This window comes from Scylla paramamosain, chromosome 19 (assembly GCF_035594125.1).
Source record: "Scylla paramamosain isolate STU-SP2022 chromosome 19, ASM3559412v1, whole genome shotgun sequence".
Taxonomy (NCBI): Eukaryota; Metazoa; Arthropoda; class Malacostraca; order Decapoda; family Portunidae; genus Scylla; species Scylla paramamosain.
The window spans coordinates 11,462,260-11,482,691 of record NC_087169.1 but is presented as its reverse complement, the minus strand read 5'-3'; the positions used below and the strand labels follow the sequence as shown (position 1 = coordinate 11,482,691).

Genomic DNA, 20,432 nt, shown 5'->3' with positions numbered 1-20,432 from the left:
CCTAATCTAACCTAACTAAACCTCCAACCTAACTAAATGAACCTAACCTAACTAAACCTAACTTAACCTAATCAACTGAACGTAACCTATCTTATTGGTCCTCCTGTACTTCCTCATCACTGGAGTCCTCAGTAGGAAGAATTGGAGGTGGCTAAGCTTCGTTATTACTGTGAGATTTCCTTATTGCCTCAAAGTAATCGCACTCATAAGAACATAAGAACATAAGAAATAAGGGAAGCTGCAAGAAGTGACCAGGCTTACATGTGGCAGTCCCTGTATGAAACACACCTACCTATTTCCATCTGTTATCCCCATCCATAAACTTGTCTAATCTTCTCTTAAAGCTCTCTAGTGTCCTAGCACTAACAACATGATTACTGAGTCCGTTCCACTCATCTACCACTCTATTTGAGAACCAATTTTTTCCTATCTCCTTCCTAAACCTAAATTTTTAAAGCTTGAACCTGTTATTTCTTGTTCTACCCTGGTTGCTGATCCTAAGAATTTTGCTTACATCTCCCTTGTTATAACCCTTATACCACTTAAAGACTTCTATCAGGTCCCCTCTTAACCTACGTCTCTCTAGAGAATGTAAATTTAACAGCTTCAACCTCGCCTCATAAGGAATACTCCTTATCCCCTGTATCCTTTTAGTCATTCTCCTCTGTACTGATTCTAATAGACCTATATCTTTCCTGTAATGTGGGGACCAGAACTGCACAGTGTAGTCTAGATGAGGTCTGACCAGCGCCAAGTATAACTTTAATATTACTTCCGGCCTTCTACTTTTAACACTCCTAAAAATGAATCCTAGTACCCTATTTGCCTTGTTTCTGGCTTCTATGCATTGTTTCCCTAGACGGAGTTCAGAGCTAACTATAACTCCTAAATCTTTCTCGTACCCTGTACCTACCAGAGTTTGGTTGTTTAATGTGTACCTATTGTGTGGGTTTCCTCTACCTACGCTAAGCACTTTGCATTTATTGATATTAAATTGCATTTGCCATCTATCCGTCCATTCATTCATTCTATCTAAGTCTGCCTGCAAGGCGATGGCATCCAATTCTGACCTAATTAATCTACCTATCTTTGTGTCATCTACAAATTTACTAACATCACTAATTCCACTATCCAAGTCATTGATATATATTAGAAATAACAATGGCCCTAATACTGATCCCTGTGGCACCCCACTAATTACATGACCCCACTCGGATTTCGAGCCGTTTATTACCACTCTCTGTCACCTGTTATCAAGCCATGACCCTATCCAGCCTAACACCTTCCCATCTATCCCGTGTGCCCTAACCTTTCTCAGGAGCCTTTGATTGGGTACCTTGTCAAATGCTTTACTAAAGTCCATATATAAGATATCATAACTATCACCATTATCTACTGTACACCTTACTGTAAAAACTTAACAAGTTTGTCAGGCAAGACTTCCCCTTCGTGAAGCCATGCTGTGACTGATTTATCAAGTTACGTTTGTCTAAATGTTCCCTAATGTTCCTCGCTATTATTGACTCTAACATTTTATCTACAACTGAAGTTAAGCTGACAGGTCTATAATTAGACGCTAAAGTTTTATCTCCTTTCTTAAAGATGGGTACTACATTAGCCTGCCTCCACATTACTGGTACCTCACCTGACTCCAGTGATTTCCTAAAGACAGAAAGTAACGGCTCACTAATAATCTCTTTACATTCCTTAAGTACTCTGGGATATATTTCATCAGGTCCTGGTGACTTGAACTTTTTTAGCCTATCTATCTCCTGTTCCACTATCTCCCTAGTTATGGAAATATCTGTCAGCAGCCAAATATCACTCACAGCCACAGCAGTAAGCCATCGCCCAAGACTGATTCAAAATCAAGCTCTTCCCTCCCACATTGTAGAATACAGCCCACCTATTGGCTGAACGTGGAGAACAAGGTTTTATGGGGGGGAAGCCAAATTAGGGCAAATTTGGACATTCATGAAAAAAAGTTTAAGGATTGGATGCCATGCTTTGACAAGTGGGGAAATTTCGAACCTAACTGGTGGGGGGCTTTGCTGCCCCCTGGAGCCCCCTTAAGAACACTAACATAACCTAGCATTATCTAATCTAACCTAACTGGGGGGACTTTGCTCCCCTGTACCAGACATGGGCATGATTATAAAAAAATTATTATGATTTGATTTTGGTCTGGAATACTTTTTTGATTGTGATTAAATTATGATTGCTTTAGTTTTGCTACTTTTTATTATGATTATTTTTTTCTTTTTGTACATGATTAGGATTTGATTATGATTATAATCACATTTCACTGTGATTATTTATAAAAAGATAATGATTAGCAATGATTAAGTACAATGCCTAAATAGGTAACAAACTATATCTATTTGGTGCACTGTTCCATATTTGAGCACAGTAATATAACTGCTTAAATCACTTACTAACTAATAGTATTAAAAACATACATTGTGTGTAAGAGGCTTTACTTGTTTTTGCTTTACAGTACATAATACATTACTTCTATGAATTTATTTCAAATCACGATCACAGGCTTTCACAGCAATAATGAAAATAAAGTATTTCTCTTTGAAAAATATAGAACTTGTTATACACATGACTTGTTATAGGCTAGATTATTTCTCATGTAAGGTCTAATTTACTATGTGTTGGTTACACTTAATAAACATCAACTCCTCAAAGTGAACATCAATCATTCTGCATCATTCAGGATGAAAGACTTTCCCAGCAATTGAGAAAAGTCTCTCAACTGGAGCTGATGATGCTGGGATACACAGATATCGGAGAGCCAGTATAGTTAGTTGAGGTAATGTTGAGTGATTCTGTTCTCAGAAGAGAAGGGGATCACTGTCATCCTCTGTTCATGGCTGACTCAGGTAGGAGTCTACTTGTGATAAAGTTGATGTTAATGTACAGAGGGGAGAGCTCATTAATGCTGATGGTGTCATGGATCTGAACAGCTTGCACTTCTTTGAAGGGGCCTCCATATTTTCCTGAAGGGAACCCTTTTCTTCAGTGGTAGTAGGCATAATTTCATCTACTTTAGACTTCAGTAGGGATTTCATGAACATGACTTCTTCTGGTGAGCACCAGTCCATCTTAAAGCGTGGATCTAGGAGAGAGGCCAGCTGAAATATCTCCATGTCTTCAAAGATCTTCAATCTTTTCTTGACTGAGCTTTTGAGAGTAGTAATCATCTTTGACTTGTATCTCTGTGACAGTTGTTCAAGCTCAGCTTTCAATCCATGAATGCATGAAATTACTTTGCTTGACGTTACAACATTCTTTCCCTGACACTCTAGAGTTGCTACTTCAAATGGTATCAAGATGCCTGTTATTTCCTTGATGAGATTAAGTTCATATTTGGTTAGCTTTACTGGACAGTTTAACTGATCAAGCTTTTCTGGATCAATATTCAGAAGGGAGTGAAGCATCTTATTACTGCTGTTCCATCGGGTTGCATTTTTGGCCTGAGGTCTGCATTCCCCTTCAAGAATGTCAGATGCCAGTGGTGAATGACGAATGTGTGATACTAGACGTGAGGCTTTTTCCAATGACTCCTCATACAGGCCCTGCTTCTTTGAGCCCATCTTTCACCTTTTCCTCACTGAAACTCAGGTGTCTGAGGCAACTGACAGTAGCCCCTTTTCTGTTCCCTCCTACTTTCTCTATCCTCATTTTCGATCCAAAGCTGGATGCTGCTTTTATGTGCGCAATGACTTAACCTGCTCTTGTGCCCACCCTCTTGAATCTTCCGAGTTTTCCACCATCTGGCTACGACTACAGAGTCACTCTCAAACTAAATTTATCTGTGCTGTATACCTCTCACCTAACTCCTCTGACTATAAGAAATTCTTTGACTATTCAGCTTCCAAAGTGGAGCACATTCTGACCCTCTTTGCAGAGATCTCCATTCTGGGAGACTTCAATGTTCACCACCAACTTTGGCTTTCCTCTCCCTTCACTGACCATCCTGGTGAACTAGCCTTCAACTTTGCTATCCTCCACGACCTAGAGCAATTGGTGAACACCCTACTTGTATTCCTGACTGTCTTGGAGATACGCCTAACATTCTTGACCTTTTCCTGACCTCTAATCCTTCTGCTTATGCTGTCACCCTTTCTTCTCTGTTGGGCTCCTCCAATCACAATCTCATATTTGTATCTTGTCCTATCACTCCAATCCCTCCTCAGGATCCCCCTAAGCGAAGGTGCTTCTGGCGTTTTGCCTCTGCTAGTTGGGGGACCTGAGGAGGTATTTTGCTGATTTTCCTTGGAATGACTACTGCTTCTGTGTCAGAGACCTGTCTTTGTGTGCTGAGTGCATAACAGAGGTGATAGTGTCTGGCATGGAGGCGTACACTCCTCCCTCTTTTTCTTGTCCTAAACCTTCTAAACCTTGGTTTAACACAGCTTGTTCTCGTGCTATACATGATAGAGAGGTGGCCCACAAAAGGTACTTAAGCCTTCCATCACCAGAATCTCATGCACTTTATATTTCTGCCCGGAACCATGCCAAGTCTGTTCTCCAACTAGCCGAAAACTCCTTCATTAACAGAAAGTGTCAAAACCCTTCAAGATCCAACTCCCCTTGTGACTTCTGGCATCTAGCCAAAAATATCTCCAATAACTTTGCTTCTTCTTCCTTCCCTCCTTTATTTCAACCAGATGGCACCATTGCTATCACATCTATTTCTAAAGCTGAACTCTTCACTCAAACCTTTGCTAAAAACTCTACCTTGGACGATTCTGGGCTACTTCATGCCACCTACAGACGTACCTCGGTACTCGACCATAATCCGTTCTGAGGTGGTGGTCGAGCACCGATTTGTTCGAACACCGAAACCAATTTTCCCATAAGAAATAATGGAAAGTATTTTAATCCGTTCTTACCATTAAGAAAAATACCTAAAATATTATAAGAACGTGTATCTAAACAACAATAAAACGTAAATGTGCACAAGCAGTACATGATAAAGATAAATAATGATGACGCTAGGTAACGCGCCTTCAGGGGTTTTCTCCCTTCTCTCTCTCTTCCGTGGAGGTGAATCTGGCTGGGCAGTAGCCTTCCTCTTTTCTTTAAGAAGGAACCTGTCCATTGTCAGTTGCTTCTGCCTTAGTGGTCCTCACTGTTTTCCTCTTTGCCTTCCCCTTATCACTGTCTTTCTTTGGACCCATTATTAAGGGCTAGAGCAACACGAAAAAGTTTAAATCTGGGAAGAAATACTCGAACAAACTGCGTACGTCTTACTCCGCTGGCGGTCTGAGTCGAACTGATGCTTACCCGCTGGCCGAGAAGGGCCGAGAAGGGCCGAGGAGCGCGTTCGGGTCGACTCGGCTAGTCGAGTACCGAAAATCTGTTCGAGGTCCGATGCATTTTCTACTCGAATTTTTTGGTCGAGCACCAATTTGGTCGAGTATAGAGGCGGTCGAGTACCGAGGTACGACTGTATTAAAATTCTTCGCAATGATGTTTTCCATGCCCTCACTGGCCTAAACCCTTGGAAGGCTTATGGACCTGATGGGGTCCCTCCTATTGTTCTCCGAAACTGTGCCTCAGTGCTTGCACCTTGCCTAGTAAAACTCTTTCAGCTCTGTCTGTCAACATCTACCTTTCCTTCTTGCTGTAAGTTTGCCTACATTCAACCTGTACCTAAAAAGGGTGACTGTTCTAATCCCTCAAACTACCATCCTATTGCTTTAATTTCCTGCCTATCTAAAGTTTTTGGATCTATCTTCAACAGAAAGATTCTTAAACATCTATCACTTCACAACCTTCTATCTGCTCGCCAGTATGGGTTCCGTCAAGGCCGCTCTACTGGTGATCTTCTGGCTTTCCTTACTGAGTCTTGGTCATCCTCTTTTAGAGATTTTGGTGAAACCTTTGCTGTTGCCTTGGACATATCAAAAGCTTTTGATAGAGTCTGGCACAAAGCTTTTATTTCCAAACTACCCTCCTACGGCTTCTATCCTTCTCTCTGTAACTTCATCTCAAGTTTCCTTTCTGACCGTTCTATTGCTGCTGTGGTAGACGGTCACTGTTCTTTTCCTAAATCTATTAAGAGTGGTGTTCCTCAGGGTTCTGTCCTGTTACCCACTCTCTTCTTCTTATTCATTAATGATCTTCTAAACCAAACTTCTTGTCCTATCCACTCCTACGCTGATGATACCACCCTGCACTTTTCCACGTCTTTTCATAGACGTCCAACCCTTCAGGAGGTAAACATTTCACGCATGGAAGCCACAAAACACTTGACTTCTGATCTTTCTAAAATTTCTGATTGGGGCAGAGCAAACTTGGTATTGTTCAATGCCTCAAAAACTCAATTCCTCCATCTATCAACTCGACACAACCTTCCAGACAACTATCCCCTCTTCTTCAATGACACTCAACTGTCCCCCTCTTCTACACTGAACATCCTTGGTCTGTCCTTTACTTATAAGCTGAACTGGAAACTTCACATCTCATCTCTAGCTAAAACAGCTTCTATGAAGTTAGGCGTTCTAAGACGTCTCTGCCAGTTTTTCTCACCCCCCCCAGCTGCTAACTCTGTACAAGGACCTTATCCGTCCATGTATGGAGTATGCTTCACATGTCTGGGGGCGGTTCCATTCATAGTGCTCTTCTAGACAGGGTGGAATCAAATGCTTTTCGTCTCATCAACTCTTCTCCTCTAACTGACTGTCTTCAGCCTCTCTCTCACCATCGCAATGTTGCATCTCTAGCTGTCTTCTACTGTTATTTTCATGCTAACTGATCTTCTGATCTTACTAACTGCATGCCTCCCCTCCTCCCACAGCCTCGCTGCACAAGACTTTCTTCTTTCTCTCACCCCTATGCTGTCCATCTCTCTAATGCAAGAGTTAACCAGTATTCTGAATCATTCATCCCTTTCTCTGGTAAACTCTGGAACTCCCTGCCTGCTTCTGTATTTCCACCTTCCTATGACTTGAATTCCTTCAAGAGGGAGGTTTCAAGACACTTATTCATCAATTTTTGACTACTGCTTTGACCCTTTTATGGGATTGGCAATTCAGTGGGCATTTTTTTTTATTAGATTTTTGTTGCCCTTGGCCAGTGTCCTTCCTACATAAAAAAAAAAAAAAAATTGTGAAGTATGAACAAAACATCTGACATTCCCAGGCAATAACTTAAGGAACTTTCCATTGTTATCAGGAATGTCAAAGGTAGTCATTCTCCTCTTTGCTTTCACTGTCTTGATTACTGTCCACATTGTCCAGACTGGGAAGTGTCACAAATGGTTTAAGCATATTGTTGGCACTGTCGGTTACAATTGTCAAAATCTTTGTTTCTAGGTTAAAGCTAGTGATGATTTTGGTGAATGTGGCACAAATCTTTTCTGCAGTGTGGGTAGTTTGTTATGAAGGTGATGACAAGATTCAATTACATGTTACCTCACCTTCATGTGAGTATGGAAATTAGAAGTCAAATGTTATCACTAACAACCTTGTCAAAGTGCTTGCATTTCAGTTTCACTTGAGTAATAGGATCTGGCTTGAAGCTGCCATGAAAATGATCCAGTACTGGTTTTGCCATGATGATCTAGATATGAACTTGTTGAGGAGTGGAGTGGAGTGATGAGTCTATCAGCTGTCTACCTTAAATAAGGCAGCAATGTGTACATGTACAAATGTGTTGTTTGCCTTATGTAGCCAGCAGCATATGCATGTACAAACGTGTTGGGTAATACAGTACTACAACACACACACACATAGTCACTCACACACAATGATAGACAGTTTCATGATTGATACACACATTACAGTGATTACAGACATGTTTCATATGTAACCCTGAGGCTGTGCACTCCCATACCAGCCTAGTGATCTTTTCTTACCAGTACTGCATTTCAAGTCTGCTGAAACACGTGTAGGTTTTGTATGCATTTGACTGATACTTGTATATCATGGGAGACAAGCAAGTAAAAACATGAGATGGTGCTAAGCTTTCAAAACATACTTGGACTTGAAAGCTAAGTGCTTCATGGAAATTATAAAGAAGTAATCACAATAATCAAATCTTAATCACTGATTATTACCAAGAAAAATATGATTATGATTTGCTTATGATTACATGAGTTATCTACTTTTTAATTAAGATTTGATTATGATTATGTAATCAGAGCCAAGGATTATGATTTTTCTGATTAGTAATCATAATCATGCCCACGTCTGCCCTGTACTCCCCGTTAAGGACATTAACCAAACTTGGCATCACCTAACCTAACCAGTATGTACCACAGCAGCCACACGCTATTCCTCACAGCCAGCATCTGAAATTGTCACATACTAAGAAATACGGTACATTGACATTCACTAAGAGAGGAAATAGTGCCAAACCTCTAGGCTGTGAAGATAAAAGCTACCATTTTTCAAAGGCATAACAAGAAATGTAGATCATAATCTTCCAAAATTTCTATGATGATGGCTGGAATCTAACTGGCATGGGCCACATGGCACCGTGACACCCTCCCTCATGGGGCAGCACAGAATAATACCCTTGTAGTGTCCCTCATATATCTTGCAAATAAAATGTGCCTCATAATAAAATGCTTATCATTCATAGTTTCAATACAATGAACAAGCTGAGCTTATGTATGGACAAAAAAAACTTTTTATATATTTCACTCACATATGAACTACTTCCTAAAGGGTATAGTAAGATTCCAGGGTTCAGTGTGTGGAAGAAGCTGTACTTTACACACAAATTGTGGAATGGGGAGTTTTCAGAATTAGTGGTTGTCACCAGGTGGCAGCACAGACACAAACTCTTCTCTCACATACAAGCAATATCAGATATACCTACAGTGTTATTCTATTTACATGAAGATGCAATGGGCTTATATAACATATTTTTCTACGTAATCCCTTCTAAGTAGTAACACAAGTAAAATCAAACTCTTTTCATGAACAAATGTATATAAGTTGATTTTCTAGTGAATCGTCATTTAGATTTATTTGGTCATCTTAAAATTTCCAAATGAATACACTCTTGATTGGAAAAGTCTTAATCTAAATGACAGTAAACATAAAGGCAACATGTCTGTGACAGTCAAAAGTCCAGATTACATAGATCTCCTTCCTAGTTTATGGAAATGGCAATTTTAATAAAAAAAAAAAAATGGCAACTCAAGTGTCCTGGTGATAGTAATGCTCCACTTGTCCCTCTTTATAGCAACTTCCCACAGTTTCCTCATTCCAGCTTCTTGTGGGAATTGGTGGCCCCCCACATTGAATGGCACATTGAGGGACACAACACAATGGCATCATTACAAAACTGGTGAAAAAGTTTCCTGTACTCCTCTCCCATCACTCAAGGATCGCCTGAGAGATGTTTGCTTTGGTTCTCGATTACTTTGCCTTGTTGCTCACTTCGTGAGAGGGATGCTAAAATCCCCACAAAAAAAAAAGAACTAGAGCCATATATCATGATGTTACTGAGTAGGTTGTGTCATACTATATAGTACTGTGTGATTTTATATTTTTTTGTTGTCCAAATCAATAGTTTTTATACTTGTAATATGCTTTATTTAAGATAATGCTAACAGTTTACTTGATAATCACACAAAAAATAATTAATTTGACTACATTCTCTCAATATTATCCATACCAGATATTGAAAAGTCAATACATCATTTCAATAGTATCATGATAACCAATGTTCTATGCATCTTTATGCACCTGAGATTTACTACAACAATATCTTAGCTCTCTTTCCTACAGTTAGATGAGCAGCAACGACATCTAGCGGTTTAGTTCCGAAAACTTCCCATTGGCTCTGGGAGACACCTCTGTTTTCAATGTGGATTTGTGAGTTTACTTTATGAGGGCGCTGTCTAAATCTTTTACAGACGTACACTACATTAAGTATACTATATCATCATGTCAGTTTTCAAAGGCAAAGTAACATGGCATTATTGTTAACATTAACAAATACCAGTATTGTTAGGTTAGGTTAGTGACCTTAAACCAGGGATCCAGGGGATAGGTGAAGCTCCCCCTGGTTTGGTTGGTTAGGATAGCCTAGAAATTTCCCGTTTTCAAAATATGCCGTTTCTCATCCTTAGACTTTTCAAAAATGTCAAAAATTACTCATTTTGGATTTCCTCACCCAAAAAACCCACTTTCCCACAAGGTCCCCAAGGTTGTTGGGAATAGGGGAAGAGAAAAGCAAGATAGGGTGTACTGTGTTAAACTGCAATTTTACCGATATTATATATATATATATATATATATATATATATATATATATATATATATATATATATATATATATATATATATATATATATATATATATCATTGCGAAGGGTGCTGAAAGAAATATTTCATCTTACAATTTAAAGTATATACTTACCTTTACACTTAGGCCTTTTATCAACATTATTTTCGTAAACAGCAGTTCATTATTGGATCACTCCCTCACCACAAGACTTTCATCAACATTATTTTAGTAAACAGCAATTCATTATTGCATCACTCCATCACCACACCACTACTATTATATGAAACTTCTGAATCACTACCATCACAACCCTACACATGTCTTTCCATAACCGAACCCAAATTATGCATTACTTCACCAGGCACTCACCACCACCCTGACAGCTGACTTGGCACCTCAGCCACCGTCACCCTCGTGTCGCCGTACACCTCTCCGTGCCTCTCCCACACCCAGACAATACCTCCACACACGGGGCTCCTCACGTCTCCTCCTGCTCGAATCTGGCCCCGCTGGTGATGCACTGCCTGAAGGAGGAAGGCTTAGAGCCACGAAATCGGCGGCTCCGTTAGTAAACAACACATGGGTATAAATACAAAGATACCTGTGCCTGATTCTACAGCTGGAGTGTGTTGTAGATTTTAAATTTTATTTGAAAAAACTAGATTCCTTATACAAGTTGATTTGGAGAGATATGTGATGCTCTTTTATTTTACTTTTCAAAATATTCTTTTATCTATAGCCGTACTTCCCGCCAATCAGGGATCGCCGTGTACAAGTAATCAGCTGATTCTACGGTACAATCGGAACCATTATGGATCATAAGCAGCATAAGAAATGTAAAAAAAAAAAAAAAAAAAAGAATACAACAGACTGGCCAGAAGAGCAACAAACCTTGAGGAGAAAGAGAGACTAAAACAACTATACTTTTCTCAAAAGTTCAGAGTTAAAGAAATAAAGGAGGCAACACACAAACATGAGATAATAATCACTGACAAGATTAGAAATCACAAAAAATTCAAACATGCAGTTATGGAAACAAATAAACTACGTGAGGGGACAAGAAAATATAAACAAAGAAATAACCCTGTATGACAATTATAACGCTACATAAAAGAGATATGGAACCAAGAGAATAGAGAAGCTTATGTTATAGACTTCATGCTACATGACCCGAGTAATATACACATGACAATACAAGGGCAGACTCTTAAACTTACATAGACACTTATCGGAACACTTATCAACCATAAAATCAGATACCTCATCCAGTATCAGCAACATGAAACTCCCAGACCTCCAAAACAAATTCTACAGGCCTTTAAATCTATCTATCTATCTATCTGTCTATTTATATCTATTTATCATATATATATATATATATATATATATATATATATATATATATATATATATATATATATATATATATATATATATATATATATATATATATATATATATATATATACCAACAATAGGGCTGCTGGACCAGACATGTAAAGAGAACTCTTCAAAATACTAGCAGACAGAACAATCTTTGTAAACACCATAAGGACGTGCTTCAACAATGTTCTTACAGAAAAAACAAATACCACAGAACTGGAAGGTGTCCAAGACAGTCATAACTAAAAAAAAAAAAAAAAAAATAACAGTGAGTGACCTACGTCCCATTGCTCTCCTAAACACTTCATACAAAATATTCTTGGCAATACTGAGAACCAAAATAGAAGACAACATGCACACAAACAAGATTATGAATTGCAAGCAGGATTCACAAAGAAGAGACACATAGAAGACAACCTAATCTTACTTAACTATCACATCGAAAAATCTTTTAAGATGAAAAAAAAAAAAGACTAGTGACCATTGCTATAGACTTCAAAAAAAAGCTTTTGACAGTGTGCAAAGAAAATCCCTCATAGAATGTATGAAGAAATTCAGAATATATCCCCACATAATTGATGTCATAGGTGAAATTTATCGAAACGGCATAGTTCTCCTCTACCCAGGGTTGACATAATGGCTCCCCCCCCAAAGAAAAAAACCTGTTTTTTTTTATTTTTTTATTTAGTATTTTACATATCAAAATTTATTTCTATATCATACTGAAAAATAAGGTTTATATATGTGCATATACATATAAAATGTAAAAGTATCAAGCCTGGCCCGTTCATTTGCTGTATAGTGCAAGTTAACAGAGGCCTTGTCCAACCGGACCAACATGTATCAGCATGACTTAAACAAGTGTCTGTTTTTCTTTAATAGAAAGTGTCAAAATCTTTCAAGTTCTAACTACCCTCGTGACTTATGACACCTCCCCAAAAACATCTTCAATAACTTTGCTTCTTCATCTTTCCCTCCTTTATTTCAACCTGATGGCACCATTGCTATCTCATCTATTTCTAAAGCTGAAATCTTCACTCAAACCTTTGCCAAAAACACTATCTTGAATGATTCAGGGATTGTTCCTCCCTCTCCTCTACCCTCTGATTACTTCATACTACCCATTAAAATCCTTGACTGATGTTTTCCATGCCCTCGTTGGTCTAAACCCTCCAAAGGCTTATGGTCCTGATGGGGTCCCTCCTATTGTTCTCCAAAACTGTGCCTCTGTGCTTGTACCTTGCCTAGTCAAACTCTTTTAATTCCGTCTATGAACATCTACCTTTCCTTCTTGCTGGAAATTTATCTACATTCAGGGTGACCGTTCTAATCTCTCAAACTACCGTCTTATTGCTTTAACTTCCTGCTTCTCTGAAGTTTTTGAATCTATCCTCAACAGGAAGATTCTTAAACATCTATCACTTCACGACCTATTTGACTGGCAGTATGGGTTTCGCCAAGGCCGCTCTGCTGGTGACCTCCTGGCTTTCCTTACTGTGTCTTGATCATACTCTTTTAGAGATTTTGGTGAAACTTTTTGCTGTTGCCTTAGTAGAGTCTGGAACAAAGCTTGGATTTCCAAACTATCCTCCTACAGCTTCTATCCTTCTCTCTGTAAGTACATCTCAAGTTTCCTTTCTGACCGTTCTAATGCTACTGTTCTTCTCCTAAATCTATTAACATTGGTGTTCCTCAAGGTTCTGTTCTGTCACAGAACTGTCTGTTCTTAATATTCATCAATGATCTTAAAAGCCAAACTTCTTGTCCTATCCACTCCTACAATAATGATACCACTCTGCACTTTTCAATGTCTTTTCGTAAACGTCCAACCAATCAGGAAGAAAACATTTCTCGCAGAGAAGTCAAAGAACGCCTGACTTCTGATTTCTCTAAAATTTCTGATTGGGGCAGAGCAAACTTAGTATTGTTCATTGCCTCAAAAACTCATTTCCTCCATCTGTCTAAACACAACCTTCCAGGCAACTATCCCCTCTTCTTCAATTACACTCAACTGTCCGCCTCTTCTACTGAACATTCTCGGTCTATCCTTTACTTATAATCTAAACTGGAAACTTCACATCTCATCTCAACCTAAAACAACTTCTGTGAAGTTAGGTGTTCTGAGTTGTCTCCGCCGGTTTTTCTTACCCTTCCAGCTGCTAACACTGTACAGGGGCCTTGTCTGTCCATGTATGGAGTATGCTTCACATGTCTGGGGGGTTCCACTCATACCTCTCTTTTAGACAGAGTGGAATGAAAAGTTTTTCGTTTTATCAATTCTGCTCTAATTGACTGTCTTCTGTCTCTCTCTCATCGTCGTAATGTTGCATCTCCCGCTATTTTCATGTCAATTGCTCTTCTGATCTTGCTAACTGTATGCCTCAGCTCCTCCTGTGACCTTGTTACACAAGACTTTCTTCTTTCTTTCACCCCAATTCTGTCCACCTCTCTAATGTGAGGAGGCCTGATGGCGCCGCTCGTTGTAACAGGTATAATGAACCCCAACGCCGCGCACAGTACAGTTTATTCTGAGTCCGGTCAAGCCTGTAATCATATAAAACGTTCAATACCATAAAAATATTGTTTTGTTGTACAGTCACGTCTGTATCATCATTTTCAGCTACTCATTACAAATGTCTTTACGTCCTGTCTACTGCACCATCTACTGCACACTTAATCTATTGTACACTTACGTATGGGGGCTTTGTGAACAAGCGTGGGCGACAGGTGTAGAACGCAGATCTGTGTGTGATGGTGGTGATCACCCTTCTGCCATTAGGAGTGTCGCGAGCACCACAACACCCGACCATCACAAGGGTCCATTATGGCCCTATCCCATAGGTCTGCATCATTTAGTGTAAACATCACTATCTCCACTCTCACGACTCACTCTCCCACCTTCTCCTCTACCTTCTCATCTTTAGTCCTTCACTTCCTCCCTTCATCTTCATTTCTTCACTTCCTCCCCTTCCCCGCAAGTGGTAACACTCCTTCCTTTTGCGCAGTCTTGACCAACATTGCTGTGGTGTCGGCACGTGAGTCTGCCTTCACGTGCCTCCAAGGCACAGGGGAAATATTTCTGGACACAACATGCAGGAAGGAATGGGCCTCCTCACTTTCAGGTATTGCATCCGTCTAGTCCAGTGGTTCTCAAACTTTTTCATGAGCGACCCTATTTGGAACATTTCATTCCTTCGTGACCCAGAGTAAAGTAACTGAAATACACTGAAACACTGAAAGCATGATAATGTTCCTGTGTCCCTGTGACCCATCAAAAATGATCTCGCGACCCAACTTTGGGTCGCGACCCAGAGTTTGAGAACCACCTGTCTAGTTACTGGAGAGCTCCAAGAAACAGAGTTTGTTAGAGGGACGCTTGATCAGTCCCTTGTCAGTTTGAATTGTTGCCTGTCGTCCTGAGCCATCGTGTCTAACCTTTGTGTCTATGATCCTCGCTAACCTCCATAATTTCCGAGGTAGAATTTCATCAGTATCAATAACGAGGTCTCCCTGTTTGAGATTCCGACATAGAATCAGATCTCGTTTTCGGTGGCGAAGCAATAATACGTATTCATGAAGCCAGCGTTTCCAGAACAGGTTAGCCAGATACTGAGTGTGCCTCTATCACCTACAGATTGTGATTGCATTTTCTCTCATTTGAGATTCACTGTTGTCAGTAAGGGTGTCATTAGTATCCTCATGTTGTATCAGGTGCATTGGAGTCAGTGCCTGTAGATCACATGTGTTGTTTGACAATGGCGTTAACGGTCTGCTGTTTACAATGGCTTCTGTCTCACAGAAAAGTGTATGTAACCTCTCGTAGAATCAGTTTTGTGATATGATGATCCCTCGGTATGAGGATGTGTAGCAGGCAACGGTGCATGATCCAGCCGTCCTCCCATGTGGATTAATCCATCCTCACCCATAAAGGGTTCCAGTCGACAGATCGAGTACTTCCTTTGTAGTTTTCTTTGACTCTTCAGAATGTTCATATCCTCTCCATACACTGTGCTCTGAAGAACTCTTAATGTCACCATCTTGATCTGTTTGAGCTCATGTGCCTAGAGCCATGGCGGCTGTATTCGATTATTTTCGTGGCCTTGCTTCAGCCAAAGGATGAATCTTCTAATCCAGGCCACTGCTTTAAGAAGGCAATACTATGAAGAGTAATGGTTCCATAAACTTTGCAGTATTTCAGGGGGGCGTCCGCATGCAGAGCTCTGTTGGATGGTTGTCATTAAGGAACTCTGGATCATGATGCCAGTTGCGACCATCCTTACTCTGACTCAGCCATTCGTGTTCCCCTTTCCATAGAAACAATGGTCCCTGCGTCCATCGACAATCTGCGGATATCTCTGCAGCAGATAAGCTTCTGGAAGCGTTATCAGCTGGATTTAATGATGAGTTCACATATCTCCATTGTTCTGACATTGTCCGCTCTTTGATCAACATGATGCAGTTCACTACGAAGATGCAAAACCATTTCTCTGAGTTCCTTATGTATTGCAGCACTATAACGCTATCTGTCCAGAATATTGACTTTTCTAGCGGAGTGTCCAGCTTATTCTTTAGCTGTCGATGAAGTTTACCGCGAGAACTGCGGCGGTGAGCTGTTTCAAGGGAGCTGGCTTTGCTTTGCCATACATTATAGAACAGTGGCTTTCCCCGTTTTGCACCTATCATGCGCAAATATGACACTGCTCCACATGCCTTCTGAGAGGCATCGCTGAAGCGATGTAGTTGGTATAATATAACGTCCCCCATCTCCTCTCGCTTGTAACATCGGGGAACTTGAAAGGCCATCAGTCTTGGCAACTCCTCCAGCCAAGTCAACCAGGATCTGCAGTGACTTGCCAGGAGGGGAGCATCCCATCCTTCCTTTCGTCAGCACTCGTCCTGGAAAATCATCTTCGCCTTTATCGTTACAAGACTGACTAGACCAAGAGGGTCATACACGGAACTGTCATTGGGTTTTGCTACACTTCAACTCTCACAGCCAGGTGATCCTTTTCCAGATCCCACAACATTCCCAGGCCCGTTGTGTAAGAAGTGCGTCCTTAATTAGATCTACCTTCTTTATTCCTGTGTGTCTCTCTTCCGCTGGGACGGATTGTATTATGTCCTTATGGTTACTAACCCACTTTGTTAGATGATGTCCTCTCCTAGCAAGCATTTGATCCCCCTTCCTTTAAGTCAACCTGTCGATAAGATAATCCACGAAAGATTAGAAGGGGTGGAAGGTTGAGTGGAAAAAATAAAAAAAGACATGCTCTGGGTCCATGAATTTTGTGAGTGACTTTACTAGAGAGACACAGGCTTCTCTGTGAAGCAGGGCCCTCGTGATGCTTGTATCAAAACTAAGCAGCATGGCCCTCTCATGGGAATAGGTATATATATATATATATATATATATATATATATATATATATATATATATATATATATATATATATATATATATATGAGGAGGAGGAGGAGGAGGAGGAGGGTGAGAAATAAGGAAGAGGATGGGAAATGAGGACGAGGAAGGGAAATGAGGAGGAAGAAGAGAAGGGTGATGGGAACAACAAAAGCAAAACAACAAAAAGCAAAACACACACACACACACACACACACACACACACACACACACACACACACATTATTATTTATCAATTTAATGGGAACTCTGACCACGGAAAGGGACAGAGCATGGACCAGGTGGGGAACGTCAAGTGGGTGGAGCCTGAAGGATTAGTTTTTGAGGGGGTTGAACCAATCACAGGAAAACAACAGCCTTCACCTGGTGGGTAGTTGACAGGTGTCGCTACAGAGTAATTAATAGCCTAGGAGTGCCAACAAGTTTACTGCTGGTGACTGTACGTATATATGCATACTAAACACTGTATGGATTAATCCCCCCCATCCCCGAGGGTGTGTTACGGCCATAGTATTAAATTCCCTTTCCCTTCCGGTCTCCTTCCCCTTCCTTTGGCCGTTTGTGATAGTATTACACTCCCTCATCCCCGTGGGTGCTTAAAACTCCATCTCGACAGGGGGAAGAATGGATTAGAAAAGTGTTCACTCGACTGGATGAAAGACAAGATACCGTCTTCCCTTCATGTATTTTTTTGGAAAAAATACATTTACTGTTTTTTTTTATTTTTTATAGAAGATAATGGGTTTAAAAACGTGACAATAATAATAGTTGATGTAACATTTCAGACTTTGCTTAAATGGATATGTTTGTAATGTTTCTGGAGACTCTGGTGTTCCCATGTGACTGTAAACATATCTCGCGGCGGTGCGGCCTCCCGCTGCCGGTATGAGTTGCCAGAGAGAGAGAAAAAGAGAACGGTATGCATTTTCTGAGATACCACACACACGCCCACACATGTGCCGGTTCCATGGTCACATATTTAAAATAAAAATAAAATACAAAAAATTTACTGGCTTATTAAAAAAAAAAAAGGAAACAAATAACTGTGTTTATGTATATCACTTCCTGATATAATTTAAGAGTGAAGTATTCTCTGTCACTTGACTACAAAAGAAAAGAAAAAAAAAGAAAGAAAAATCAAAGGTACTAATTTAAGTGGAAAAAAAGAAATTACTCTGCACTCAAGAATTACATCACAATTAACACAAAATAAATAACAGGCCAAGGAGTATTCTTACCAAAACCAAATCTCCACCTTCGATTGTACAACAGCTAACTAAACAAACTAAAAAAGAAAAAAAATATATAATAATGATAACGAAATAAGCTATGAATCCTGGAAGTGCTTATCTGTTTTTGATGTGGGTGGACGTCCGAGTAGTAGCTGAAGGCAGGTCATGGTCCAGAGGCCGTACTTACGAAGAATACTTAGTATTGCTAAGTACACTTAGCAGACGAAATTTTCAAATCTTACACTTGAGTTTTGGTGGAATGCTTAAGTCCTACTTTCCAAAACACTTCTCTGCCTAAATACACTTAGCGGACAACGAAGTTAAGTGTTGTGGATGAAGAGTCTCAACTCCTTTTTCCAACACTTAGGTATTCACAATCAAGATGGACGCACCACAACAAGGAGAGAGGAGACGGAGGCCATGGATTTATAGGCCAAGAAAAGACATTTTAAATGTGTATGAAGACGTTGAAATCGTAAAAAAGGTACAGACTGGACCGTGAGGGGGTATTTCTAGTGTGTGATATGGTGAGAGATAGCATCGCATCCAAGACCAACAGGAGCAAGGCAATAAGTGTGGAAATGAAGGTGGCCACAACATGCGGTATTTGGCTACTGGGAAAATGCAGCTCTGCAGTGGTGATGACCTTGGCTTATCGCAGCAAGTCATGAGTCAAGTGATAGGACAGACTTTGGATACCCTTGTAACACCAGCCTTCTTGAGATTTATAAAATTCCCAACCAGTCTAGGTGACAAAAAAAAAAAAAAAACTACACAAGGGGTGTTTAATGTCACAATGAATGATAAAAATCAATGTTATTTATCTGGCATTGGTTCCTTTTCCTTGTTGCAAGGCCTTGTTTGCCCTTACAAAGAAGGTTCTGCCACTTCTTTTCTGTTTACTCCCGTGACTTTCGAACCAGGGGGAAGGCTGAGTTGAAGACAGTGGCTATCTCAGCTAATGCCCTTCTCTTGTCTTGCACTGTTAGGTTTGCCCCAAATTTTCCTTTAATTATGTCTTTTCGTTCCTTAACCAAATCGAGAAGCAAGGCAACTTCGTCTTTGGGCTAGTTAGGAATCTGTTTGGGAGTACTGCTTAGAGGTACCTCCATGCTGCCTTCTAAGATAGCTGACAATTGTAAACAACATTCAAGGTCAAGGTACAAGCCAGAAAAAAAAAATATTATCGTTTCAAATTGTATATTTCGGTCTATTTCTTTTCTCTAAAATTCGTATCTTCCTTCCATTTACATTGTTAATAAGTTGAAATTAACTTTTGATGTGCTTTCAGTGGTATTTCTTTCATTTTAATAGCTATATATATGTTTTGCTCTCCGCTTCTTTTCATACTGATATCCATCACTTAAGTTCTCCAGAGACTACTTTGCTGAGCAAGTGCTCACCGTTTCTGAAAGTAGTATTTAAGTACCCTGCTACCTATGTGTAAGTGGATCGAAGTACTAAGTATTCTTCGTGGGTACGGCCCCAGGTGAGAGGTGGATGGTTGGCTACCCAACCTCGTGGCTTCGTCAGTAGGAACGCCACAGGAGTAGATGATGGTGTTAAAGGAATGGAAGAGTCTCCAGGTGCAGCCCTGGCAGTCCTCCACCTGTCTCTGGTGTCTGTGTGGTATCACATCGCAACTCCGGACCTGGGCCGACCTCGTCAAGCTGCTTAGTCCGCTTGGTCTGGCCTCCTCTGATCTCTTCTCTCTTTATCGCTGACGAGGTGTAGCCCGTGCCATAGCTGTGGGTGCCCCATCAAAGAGGATTGCAGACAACCGCGCAGCTCAGAGGACGTCTTTTCTTTGTGAAGGTCTGGGCCGGAAAGAGAACGAGGTCCTCCTTGGGTAGGAGGACGTGAGGGCATGCACGCAGGAAAATCACTGCTCGCTCTGCGCATGTGCGAGCAGTCTCGCCACGTGATTGGCAGCCACCTACTCATCAGCTAACCTAACCCTAACCTTAACATTAACCTAATAAAAGTGGCTCCTAATACTCTGCAACCCCATCCTGGTCTTTCTGTCTTTGGCGTCAGTACACAATCTTTTAAACTTTTGTTCGTTCTACACACATGTAACTCCCACTTCACTTCACTTCACTTCACAACCTTCTATCTGATCGCCAGTATGGGTTCCG

The 20,432-nt window shown here is 40.4% G+C and overlaps 3 protein-coding genes across 6 annotated transcripts in view; all 3 read right to left on the bottom strand.

Annotated features, from left to right (window-relative positions):
- LOC135109630 (UDP-glucose:glycoprotein glucosyltransferase 1-like) overlaps positions 1 to 10,877 on the bottom strand; it is a 71,282-nt gene extending 60,405 nt beyond the window's left edge. For 2 of the 4 annotated variants that reach the window (XM_064021070.1, XM_064021074.1), the window contains exon 1: positions 10,721 to 10,877. The gene's annotated coding sequence lies outside the window, so the exon portion shown is untranslated. Of the gene's footprint in view, positions 1 to 10,392; positions 10,550 to 10,629 lie in introns of those variants that run through there. The other 2 variants (XM_064021071.1, XM_064021072.1) reach the window with 2 other exon arrangements.
- Positions 257 to 10,184, bottom strand: LOC135109479 (uncharacterized). The gene is made up of 2 exons (XM_064020858.1): positions 2,885 to 10,184; positions 257 to 2,839 (listed from the first exon to the last, which is right to left on the bottom strand). The coding sequence occupies exons 1-2, from the start codon at positions 3,600 to 3,602 to the stop codon at positions 2,715 to 2,717; spliced, it is 843 nt and encodes a 280-aa protein (XP_063876928.1). The 5' UTR covers positions 3,603 to 10,184; the 3' UTR covers positions 257 to 2,714.
- A 4,960-nt stretch (positions 10,878 to 15,837) lies between the features above and the next one.
- On the bottom strand, positions 15,838 to 16,446 carry LOC135109478 (uncharacterized). The gene has a single exon (XM_064020857.1). It carries the CDS (start codon positions 16,444 to 16,446, stop codon positions 15,838 to 15,840), a length of 609 nt encoding a protein of 202 aa, XP_063876927.1.
- Between the last annotated feature and the right edge of the window lie 3,986 nt (positions 16,447 to 20,432).